This window comes from Eumetopias jubatus, unplaced genomic scaffold (genome assembly GCF_037043125.1).
Source record: "Eumetopias jubatus isolate StellerSeaLion01/CBP00866 unplaced genomic scaffold, mEumJub1_p1.0 scaffold_15, whole genome shotgun sequence".
Taxonomy (NCBI): Eukaryota; Metazoa; Chordata; class Mammalia; order Carnivora; family Otariidae; genus Eumetopias; species Eumetopias jubatus.
In genome coordinates, this window is record NW_028274821.1 from 81004234 (window position 1) to 81016597 (window position 12364).

General features: G+C 43.9%; 1 protein-coding gene across 5 annotated transcripts in view; it reads right to left on the reverse strand.

The window, feature by feature from the left end:
* CDK5RAP2 (CDK5 regulatory subunit associated protein 2) overlaps positions 1-12364 on the reverse strand; it is a 176351-nt gene that overhangs the window by 57422 nt on the left and 106565 nt on the right. For all 5 annotated transcript variants that reach the window (XM_028107743.2, XM_028107740.2, XM_028107742.2 and 2 more), the window contains one exon: positions 3046-3478. In XM_028107743.2, the coding sequence (XP_027963544.2) occupies positions 3046-3478 (433 nt within the window). The remainder of the gene's footprint in view (positions 1-3045; positions 3479-12364) is intronic.

Here is a 12364-nt window from a genome sequence, read left to right on the forward strand (position 1 = left end):
AAGCAGAAACGGTCACCAAAGATCACACGTTATATGATTGCATTTATATATATAAACATCCAGAATAGGCAAATATATAAAGACAGAAAGTAGATCAGTGGTTGCCTACAGCTAGGACAGATGGGGGAAATAGGAAATGACTGCCAATGGGTCAGGGTTTCTTTTTGGATAATTAAGCATGTTCTAAAACTGATTATGGCAATGGTTCTACAACTCTATGGATATACCAAAAACAAAACAAAACAAACCACTGCACTATATTCTTTAAATGGATAAACTGTATGATATGTGTATTATACCTCAATGAGGCTATTATTCTTTTTAATTTCTTAAGTGGAAGAGAAGGAACCTGAAAAGAAAACAGGAAATACCTGAGACCCTGGGAATGACGAAATCAGCAAGGTCTCTCAAGCAGGAAAAGGGAGGAAGGAGCCCTGCCTGCACATTCTAGGGTGTAAAATGCTTTCAAGCACGCTATCCCACAATCCTCCAGTAAGCTCTGCATTTCCAGAGCTCACAGGATAATAGAAGTTACCAGGCCTATTTTTCAGACAAAGAACTGAGACTTCCAACAACCAGCCCAATGTCATACAAGGTTAGACAGCCGGACCTCACAACAGCACTCCAGCCTCTGTTGCTCAGTTAAGGAAAGTTGAGACACTCTACCCCGAAATTCCAGGGCAGAGAGCAGGTTCATGGCCAAGGACAGTTTGAGGTGGTGAAGGGAACCAGTGACAGTTGCGCGGGGGGGGGGGGGGGGGGAGGAATGCTTCATCAAAGAGGACTGCAAAATAACAGTCATTTGCTTGGTCTTCGGTCTCCACCGATCTTTATTCTTGGATCCAAATCTGTGTGTCATATGGCAGGAAAAAAGATATCTGCAAGTGCACAAATGCCGAAGCCAATTTCAGGCTGGAAGACTGCCGTCAGTCAACCTAATGCGGGTTCTAAAATAACACCACACAAAATGCTACCTTATGGACACTGCGCACAGTCCCACCTACCACCTTATTAAAGATGTCATAATGGAACGCCTCACTTGGGGGTGCAAGGGGGACAGGAATGCACACACACCGATCCTGACATGCACCTACACAACCATGCACAAGGCACCAGCAGACACCTGCCACACATCTCCTCATGTCACCACTGAGCCAGCCTCCAGTTCCAGGTCACACTGATCCCACTTGAGCCACCGAGAAAGGTAAGCGGCCAGGCCTGAAGCTATCAAGGCATATCTGTGATAGTACCCCTCACCGAGGGCTCCTCCCTTCCTGAGAAAGGTAGGTTTTGAAAATCCCTGTCTTGGGCACCTGGGTGGTGCAGTCAGTTAAGCAACCAACATCTTGATCTCAGCTCAGGTTTTGATCTCAAGGTCATGGGTTCAAGCCCCACATTGGGCGTGGAGCTTACTTAAAAAAAAAAAAAAAAGTATACCCCTGTCTGCCTCTAAAACTGGACTTTGGTCTATATTCCTACTACTCCTCTTAACAGCTGACTCACTCTGGACCATTTTCTGAGCCTTTCAGAGGCTATATTTCTTCATATGTAAAATGTAGGGAATACCTACCTAGCTTATACGCTTGAGAAGATTAAATGTGATGATACAGATACAGAATATCTAACACAATCCTGGCACAAAGAGCAGATGCTAAAAAATTAAACACAGTGCCCTTCCTTTTAAAGACACAAGAAGAATAATTCTAAACTAAAAAAAAAATTTCTTTAAATATATTTGGGGAAATTAATGAGTTCATTCGATTATGCAATTTTCCTGCACAAAGGAGGCTATCTCCCACACAAACTGGGGGAAAAAACATCTAGTCTTCCTAATACACAGGTACAAACTGATAGAGCTGGGGCAGATGAGACCATTTCTATTCCAGCCAAACTGCACAAATTTACATCTGGAGTACCATTAATATAATGGCAGTGTCTTTTTTTTTTTTTTTTGTCTTTACCAGTATCTTTAGAAAACCCTTTTCTAGAAATTACAGTTTTGGTGCATAATTTAAAACAATCAAAAGCAATTTTGCTAATGATATATCTAACTCCCTTTGGTATGCACAAAAGCAGTAATTTAGTGGTCAGAAAATAAACTTAATTCTCCATTCTGATGCCATGAAGCAGTGTGTACAGCTGATTTCTCAGATACAAAACACCCATCAGAAACAAGAACACCAACAGCCATCACTGGAGCTCTATTAGAAACATGACCTACTTCTCCACCAGAACACTGACATTTCCCTGCTTTGGGGATCATCAACTCCAACCCCTCTGCCCATGAGGATTTTAGTAAAAGGTCCAATCAAATACTGCCAAGAGAGTCTGGCTTTTAATAATGTGGCATATTCGATGGTATTTGAGGTGAAGCACAGAGACAGCACCTTGACTGAAGCAAAATGCATTCCCCCACCAAAACTGGACCCTACCACTCTGGGCCAGCAGGAGCTGGGGCTAGCCTGGCAAAGGGTATGGCTGCAGCCCTGTAACTGCTGGCTAACTGTGGGCATTCAAAATCAGGCTTCCTCATCTCTGACGGGTGTCGCAGGATAAGAGAATGTAGATGAAGCCCACAGAACAGAACCTCTCCACCACACAGAGTCTGCACAAGATAAAACCTAGGTTCTTGGCCCTCCTCCTAAAGTCAGGTTATCACAATTTCACTGCAATCTGCAAACGTAAATATCCACCAGTAGGTGAAAATCATACAAATTTTGGCACATTTCCCACAACGGAATCTTACAGAGCCATTACAAGGCAAGATGTTCCTGATACACAGCATGAAAGAAAAAGCTACACACAGATGTATAAATATGACTCTATAAGGAAACTGCATAAATATCATGACGTATAGACAAATAAGACTGGGCTAGGGGGAAGGTTAAGACGGACACATACCTCTAGGTAGAGGCCAGACTAAGTGCAGGCAGGGGGAGACACCAGATTTTACATACATCAAAAAAAGCAATGAGAGCAGAGTTGAGTTTTTAAGCCTTTCATTGGTATAAAATAAGAAAAGAAATAAATAATAAAAAAGCTTACTTTATCAGTCCCGTTGGGGAAGGAAAGGGCAGTGGCCTGCCTCCCTGGTGCCATGCGCGAGTTCTCCGGCTGACCCTCAGTGTGAAACACGGCATCTGGTGGCTTCTCTTCCCAAGCCTCTCTCTTGCCCTCATGTTGGAATTTGAGCGGGTCACCCTCCGCGGCCACAGTCTGCACAGAGGCATCTCTCAGCTCCTGCTTGGACACTTCACCCATCCTTCCTAGCTGGGCTGTCCGAGGCGACTTCCATTCATCGTGGGACTTGGGCAATGAGTTGACTTGGGTGAAATGTCCGAGTTCACCTCTTAGCTGAATAGCCATTTGCTTAAGGGACTTCTCAGTTTTACCATCAAGGTGTTCTGCAGACACTCCCGGCTCTGCCAAGCACATTCGTTCCAGAAGTAGTTCACGTAGCACTTTCAGAAGGTCTGGCCTGTTTTTCCAAAAGGGAAGGAAGTGGAAGAACTAGGTTTTCTGCTATAGCCTCATGCCCTACCCGGTTTCCCACGTTTTCTCCACTGACTGGCCCAAAGTCTGTTTAAACTAAGCACACGGACCACCTGCCATATGCCAGGATCTACCACCAAGGATTTTATCCCATGTCACCTCGTGACAACCACACATGGTGGGTACTGCCACGTCTAACTCATGGATAAGAAGAGGAGAATCAATTTGACACAAGTACACAGCAAGTGAGGGGGCCACATGCTGTAAGGATGCAGGCTGGGCCTAGAAAGGAGCAAACAGGGTCATCAAGTATTCTTGACAATTACAAGGTCCACCCACCCACTGGCCCCATTCCTACATCCAGGGGTGAGTATGGCTTGGGAGGACTGGTCAACCTGATGGACCCATGAGTGACCTGGCCCATCACTGTGCACAGTCAGTGCTCAGTATATAGGTACTAAATGAAGGGATACTGCAAACTACTCAGAACAGAAATAGTGGCTTTGAAATCACATAAAAATGGCTTTGGATTCTAACTTGGAGATGCTTTGGAAGTAAGGTAAGTCTCCTTCACAGGACAGCAATGAAGATGAAACAAGACAGCGTACAGGTAGCAGACACTTTCGGACCCTGGCCATGTGCCCTAGGCTCCCGCAGACCCCAGCTACAGCTGCTTGCACACTGTGTGACGGCACCCGGAGACACAGACAGTCCCACCTACAGTACGCCCTGCCTCTCACCCCTGCCTTGGGGCTTTCCCAGAGCTCCCTGCGGCCTCCAGCCAGGCAGCGGGAGATGGGGACCAGTTTACACACCATGCGAGCACACACAGGAGCCCCTCCCGCTCTGCTCTAAAAACATATAAGTGACAGCAAAATACCATAAGGTGCACTATAGGCCACTACAGAAATCAAGGTAAAATTTATCCAAAGGTCAGAAACAGAGGAGGAGACCCACAGTCAGGAGAAAGGGGGCATTTGCAGAAAGCACTAGGGGCAGAAATTTAACTCCCACAGTGGAGAAAACCAGGGAAATCTCACGAACCAGAGGCACCGGCAGCACCCCCACAGGAGGAGGAAGGAGCGCGGGGGACAGAGCAGGGCTGTCCACACCCGCAAACCAAACTGCACACACAATCCACTAGTACGACAGACAGGCCACAATCCAACGAATCAGAGTTCACACTTAAGAAAAATTAATAAGGCAACCTGAAGATTTTAACATAAGTATGTGTAAATCACCTAAAAAATAAAGGAGAGGGACTCATTTAGAAAGAAGAAAGAAACTAGGAAACTGAGACAGGAAATTAAGGAAAAAGGGGACCGGAGCGGGCCAGGACAGAGGGAGAGGCCTACGGAGAGCTGCTGCTGACATCCATGCCGGGCTGAGGTCGTGGCGGTCCGCGGTGACAGGGGACAGAAGGGGCCCGCCTCCGTGCTGCGCACTTTCTCTTCCCTCTGCCATTCCTCCCGCCTGCCTTCCGCCCAGACCAGCCTCCTCAGACCGACTCCCTGAGCGCACCCTGATGGTCCCTGCCCCGTATCTCAGCTACCACTACACGTGACAAGTGACGTGAGGCCTGCTTCCACCTCCCCCACAGAGCCCTCCAGGAGCGAGGGGAAGGTCCTACTCCCCCTGGGTTCCGATCATCTAGCTCTGGGGCAGTCAACTCCATTCAGATCACACAGCTACAGCACACTGAAGGAGGGTAAAAAATAAAAGTTTAAAAAACAAAATTAGAACGTATGGTACATTTTTCACTTCTAATACGAATCATTTAGACTACACACACGATCTTAAAATTTAGTAAACCCAGACTTTAAAAATATTTCTGGCACTTCAAGCATGTTAAACTAAATTTTCCTTTCCTCTCCTTCCCTTAATATAGATTAAAAATAATGACAATTGCTATTCAGCTAGCCCAAGGAAGACTGTTACTCACTACCAAACAACACACAATAAAACCTGGGAAAAAGACTTTACAAATGGGTACTAAAAGGTGGTGAAAGAGGCCATTAGAATATACTAAAGTGGGGGTGCTGTTAAATAAAACATTTCAAGTGTTATTTTGCTAGAAATCTGAACAGCAGATTCATTAAGCCATTGCCATGATCAGGACCTTTTTAATGGTTCAGTCGAGGGTCTTGTCAAAGGCCTGAACATTGTTTATATAACCTTCCAGAGGATCTTTGCCACAGAGAGATGTAAGGGGGGAGGAACTGACATTTGTGAAGCACTTGCCATGCGTCAGGTCCTTTAAGTACACCAACGACATTCAGGCCTCGCTGTATGACTAGGAGATGGGGCCAAAGCTAACCCCATTTTACAGTTGAAGAAACAGGCTCATAAAGATTCAAGATCCTCTAGCAAAGCTGCAGAACAAAGACTGGAACCCAGATCTTTCTGACTCCAAAGGATCACTACACTCTCCAGTTTTCCACTGTCACCTTCTGCTGTGATGTTGGGCTTCTAATTGTCTCCACTGACACTTAAATATTTATTGAGCACCTGCCATCTGCCACGTTAGGCAGTGGGCATGCATGGTGCAAGGGAATCATGGGGCTCATATTTCATTGAGAAGACAGATGTTCATGCAAACATTGATAACAAAATAAAACAATGTACAGCAATGATAAGTACTATGAATTATGGGAGGGAAGGAGGGAGGAAGTCCTGACACCACGTGTAGAAGCAGGATTTCCCGTTAGTGGTCAGCAAAGTCCTCTCTACAGAGCTGATGTCTAGCCGAGACACCACCAGTCACATACAGACCTAGGAAAAGAGCATTCCAGGTAGAGCGAACGGCTAGTGCAAAGGCCTTGAGGTGAGAACCAGCCTAGATGTCTGGGGAGCAGAGCAGAGCTCGGTGAACAGGAGGGGTAGGTGATAAGGACAGAGAAAGAGGCAGGCGCCAGGTCAAGAAGCTCTGATCTTACTATAAGAGCAATGGAAATCTGCTGGAAGGTTTTAAGCATGGAACGGATCTGATCTAAGTTTTATTAAAAAGAACACTATGGGGGGGGCGGAGCAAGATGGCGGAGGAGTAGGAGACCTGGATTTCGTCTGGTCTCAGGAATTCAGCTGAATAGGGATCAAACCATTCTGAACATCTACGAACTCAACAGGAGATCAAAGATAAGAATAGTAACAACACTCTGAACAGAAAAGCGACCACCTTCTGGAAGGTAGGACGTGCGGAGAAGTAAATCCGAGGCGATATTCGGGAGGATAGACGGCGGGGGAGGGGGCCTCCGTCGGCCGCTTCTGGCAAGTGATAGAGCCGCGGAGCACAAAATCGGACCTTTTCGAAGTCGGCTCCGCTGAGGGACGTCACTCCAGTGGCTAAGCGGGGGGTGGAATACTCCTGTAACAGTGTGGTCTCAGGACCCTCGGGGTCACAGACAGACCGGGGATGCCTGAGTGCAGCAGAGCTCCCAGGTATCAGAGCGGGTAAACCGGCTGCAGAGACGGAGCCAAGGCGCGGGCTCTCAGCTCGGGGTTGCCATAAACTGTGATCCGCGGCCCAGTAGGGTCACTGCTCCTCCAGCAGGGACCCAACAAGCGGCAGAGCTGGGGAGACTCCCCTTCCTCCCCTGGGAGGAGCGGCGCGGGAGCGCACCGCAGGGATCTGCTGGGTTTGGAGACTCCACACGGGGTCGGGTGCCAGACATAGAAACACTCGATCACAGGCCGGGTGAGCACGGAGTGCGGCCGGAGACTGGGGACACGGGAGTGACTGCTTTTCTCTGGGGGCGCACTGAGGAGCGGGGCCCCGAGTTCTCAGCTCCTCCGGGTGGAGATTGGGAGGCCACCATTTTCACCCTGGTACTCCAAAGCTGTACCGAGGGCTTGCAGGGAACAAAAGCTCCTGAGAGCAAACCCGAGCAGCTTGCTTAGCCCGGACCGACAGGGGCGGGGCAATTCCGCCTCCGGCAAAGACATTTGGGAACCACGGCAACGGGCCCCTCCCCCAGAAGATCAGCACGAACAGCCAGCAAGCCCAGACCAAGTTTACCGATCAAGGAGAATGGGAGAACTCCAGCGCTAGGGGAATACTGCACATAGAATTCATGGTTTTACCATGATTCATTAGTTCATCAAAGTTAATTTTTTTAACTGTTTTATTTTTAATTTTTCTTTTTCCCTTTTTCAAACAACATCTTATCAATCCCTTCTTTTAAAAAAAACATTTTTAATTTTTCATTTTTAGAGTTATATTTTTATCCCTTCAGAGTAGTTACCCTTATTTTTGGCATATATATATATATATATATGAGTTGTTCTCTCTTTAAAATTTTCAGATACAATTTTTTCTAACAGATCAAAATATACCCTAAATCACTAGTGTATGGCTTTGTTCTCTTCTCCTGCCTGATCACATTCTCTCCCTTTTTTCTTTTTTTTCTTTTTTTTTCTTTTTAAATCTTCACCTTTCTTTTGAAAAAACATCTTATCAATTCCTTTTATAAAATCTTTTATAATTTTCATCTTTACAGTCATCTTCCATCCCTTCATTGTAACAACCCTTATTTTGTACATATATAACTTCCTTTAAAATTTTAGCAGGCATTTTCTTCTAACAGACCAAAATATGCCCAAAAGCTAGTGTGTGGCACTGGTCTATGCACTAGCCTGATCATATTTGATCATATTCTGGTTTTTTTTGTTTTGTTCTGTTTTTGTTTGTTTTTATCTTTTTCTTTTCCCTTTTTTCTTCTCTTCTTTCTTTCCCTTTCTTGTCCCCTGGTTTCAGGTCTTTTCTGATTTGTATGGAGTATATTTGCTGGAGACGTTGTTAACCTGTCAGCATTCTGTTGTCTCATTCATCTATTCTCCTCTGGACAAAATGACAAGATGAAAAAAATCACCTCAGCAAAAAGAACAAGAGGTAGTACCATCTGCCAGGGACCTACTCAATACGGACATTAGTACGATGTCAGACCTAGAGTTCAGAATCATGACTTTAAAGATACTAGCTGGGCTTGAAAAAAGTGTGGAAGTTATTAGAGAAACTCTTTCTGGAGGAATAAAAGAACTAAAATCTAACCAAGTTGAAATCAAAAAGGCTATTTATGAGGTGCAATCAAAAATGGGGGCACTAACTGCTACGATAAATAAGGCAGAAGAGAGAATCAGCGATATAGAAGACCAAATGATGGAAAATAAAGAGGCTGAGAAAAAGAGAGATAAACCACTACAGGATCACGAGGGCAGAATTCGAGAGATAAGCGATACGATAAGACGAAACAACATTAGAATAATTGGGATCCCACAAGAAGAAGAAAGAGAGAGAGGAGCAGAAGGTATATTGGAGCAAATAATAGCAGAGAACTTCCCTAATGTGGGGAAGGAAACAGGTATCAAAATCCAGGAGGCACAGAGAACCCCTCTCAAAATCAATAATAATAGGTCAACACCCCGACATATAATAGTAAAACTTACAATGCTCAGAGACAAAGAGAAAATCCTGAAAGCAGCTCGGGAGAAGAGATATGTAACCTACAATGGTAGAAACATCAGACTGGCAACAGACCTATCTGCAGAGACCTGGCAGGCCAGAAAGGACTGGCATGGTATCTTCAGAGCACTAAACGAGAAAAATGTGCAGGCAAGAATACTATATCCAGCTAGGATATCATTGAAAATAGAAGGAGAGATAAAAAGCTTCCAGAACAAACAAAAACTAAAGGAATTTGCAAACACAAAACCAGCCCTACAAGAAATATTGAAAGAGGTCCTCTAAGCAAAAAGAGAGCCTAAACGCAGCATAGATCAGAAAGGAACACAGACAATATACAGGAACAGTCACCTTACGGGCAATACAATGGCACTAAATTCATATCTTTCAGTAGTTACCCTGAATGTAAATGGGATAAATGCCCCAATCAAAAGACACAGGCTATCAGATTGGATTCAAAAACAAGACCCATCCATATGCTGTCTGCAAGAGACTCATTTTAGACCCAAAGACACCCCCAGATTGAAAGTGAGGGGGTGGAAAACCATTTACCATGCTAATGGACACCAAAAGAAAGCTGGGGTGGCAATCCTTATATCAGACAAATTAGATTTTAAAACAAAGACTGTAATAAGAGATGACGAAGGACACTATATCCTACTTAAAGGGTCTATCCAACAAGAAGATCTAACAATTGTAAAATATCTATGCCCCGAACATGGGAGCAGCCAATTATATAAGGCAATTAATAACAAAAGCGAAGAAACACATTGACAGCAATACAATAATAGTGGGGGACTTTAACACCCCCCTGACTGAAATGGACAGATCATCTAAGCAAAAGATCAACAAGGAAATAAAGACTTTAAATGACACACTGGACCAAATGGACTTTACAGACATATTCAGAACAATTCCATCCCAAAGAAACGGAATACACATTCTTCTCTAGTGCCCATGGAACATTCTCCAGAATGGATCACATTCTAGGTCACAAATCAGGTCTCAACCGGTACCAAAAGACTGGGATCATTCCCTGCATATTTTCAGACCACAATGCTTTGAAACTAGAACCCAATCACAAGAGGAAAGTCGGAAAGAACTCAAATACGTGGAGGCTAAAGAGCATCCTACTAAAGAATGAATGGGTCAACCAGGAAATTAAAGAAGAATTAAAAAAATTCATGGAAACCAATGGAAATGAAAACACAACTGTTCAAACTCTTTGGGATACAGCAAAGGCAGTCCTGAGAGGAAAGTATATAGCAATACAAGCCTTTCTCAAGAAACAAGAAAGGTCTCAAATACACAACCTAACCCTACACCTAAAGGAGCTGGAGAAAGAACAGCAAATAAAGCCTAAACCCAGGAGGAGAAGAGAAATCATAAAGATCAGAGCAGAAATCAATCAACTAGAAACCAAAAGAACAGTAGAACAGATCAACGTAACTAGGAGCTGGTTCTTTGAAAGAATTAACAAGATTGATAAACCCCTGGCCAGACTCATCAAAAAGAAAAGAGAAATGACCCAAATCAACAAAATCATGAATGAAAGAGGAGAGATCACAAGCAACACCAAAGAAATACAAACAATTCTAAGAACATATTATGAGCAACTCTATGCCAGCAAATTAGATAACCTGGAAGTAATGGGTGCATTCCTAGAGATGTATCAACTACCAAAATTAAACCAGGAAGAAATAGAAAACCTGAACAGACCTATAACCACTAAGGAAATTGAAGCAGTCATCAAAAATCTCCCAAGAAACAAAAGCCCGGGGCCAGATGGCTTCCCAGGGGAATTCTATCAGATATTTAAAGAAGAATTAATACCTATTCTCCTGAAACTGTTCCAAAAAATAGAAATGGAAGGAAAACTTCCAAACTCATTTTATGAGGCCACCATTACCTTGATCCCCAAACCAGACAAAGACCCCATCAAAAAGGAGAATTACAGGCCAATATCCTTGATGAACATGGATGCAAAAATTCTCACCAAAATACTAGCCAATAGGATCCAACAGTACATTAAAAGGATTATTCACCACGACCAAGTGGGATTTATCCCTGGGCTGCAAGGCTGGTTCAACATCGTCAAATCAATCAACGTGATACAATACGTTAACAAAAGAAAGAACAAGAATCATATGATCCTCTCAATAGATGCAGCATTTGACAAAGTACAGCATCCTTTCTTGATCAAAACTCTTCAGAGTATAGGGATACAGGGTACCTACCTCAATATCATAAAAGCCATCTATGAAAAACCTACAGCGAATATCATTCTCAATGGGGAAAAGCTGAGAGCTTTTCCCCTAAGGTCAGGAACACGGCAGGGATGTCCACTCTCACCACTGCTATTCAACATAGTTTTAGAAGTCCTAGCCACAGCAATCAGACGACAAAAAGAAATCAAAGGCATCCAAATCGGCAAAGAGGAAGTCAAATTCTCACTCTTGGCAGATGATATGATACTGTATGTGGAAAACCCAAAAGACTCCACCCCAAAACTGCTAGAACTCATACAGGAATTCAGTCAAGTAGCAGGATATAAAATCAATGCACAGAAATCAGTGGCATTCCTATACACCAACAACAAGACAGAAGAGAGACAAATCAAGGAGTCGATCCCATTCACAATTGCACCCAAAACCATAAGATACCTAGGAATAAATTTAACCAAAGAGGCAAAGGATCTGTACTCAGAAAACTATAAAATACTCAGGAAAGAAACTGAAGAAGACACAAAGAAAAGGAAAAACGTTCCATGCTCATGGATTGGGAGTACCAACATTGTGAAGATGTCAATGCTACCTAGAGCAATCTACACATTCAATGCAATCCCCATCAAAATACCATCCACCTTTTTCAAAGAAATGGAACAAATAATCCTAAAATTTGTATGGAACCAGAAGAGACCCCGAATAGCCAGAGGAATGTTGAAAAAGAAAAGCAAAGCTGGCGGCATCACAATTCTGGACTTCCAACTCTATTACAAAGCTGTCATCATTAAGACAGTATGGTACTGGCACAAAAACAGACACATAGATCAATGGAACAGAATCGAGAGCCCAGAAATAGACCCTCAACTCTATGGTCAACTCATCTTTGACAAAGCAGGAAAGAATGTCCAATGGCAAAAAGACAGTCTCTTCAACAAATGGTGTTGGACAGCCACACGCAGAAGAATGAAACTGGACCATTTCCTTACACCACACACAAAAATACTCCAAATGGTTGAAAGACCTAAACGTGCGACAGGAGTCCATCAAAATCCTAAAGGAGAACACAGGTAGCAACCTCCTCGACCTCAGCCGCAGCAACTTCTTCCTAGAAACATCGCCAAAGGCAAGGTAAGCCAGGGCAAAAATGAACTATTGGGATTTCATCAAGATAAAGAGCTTTTGCACAGCA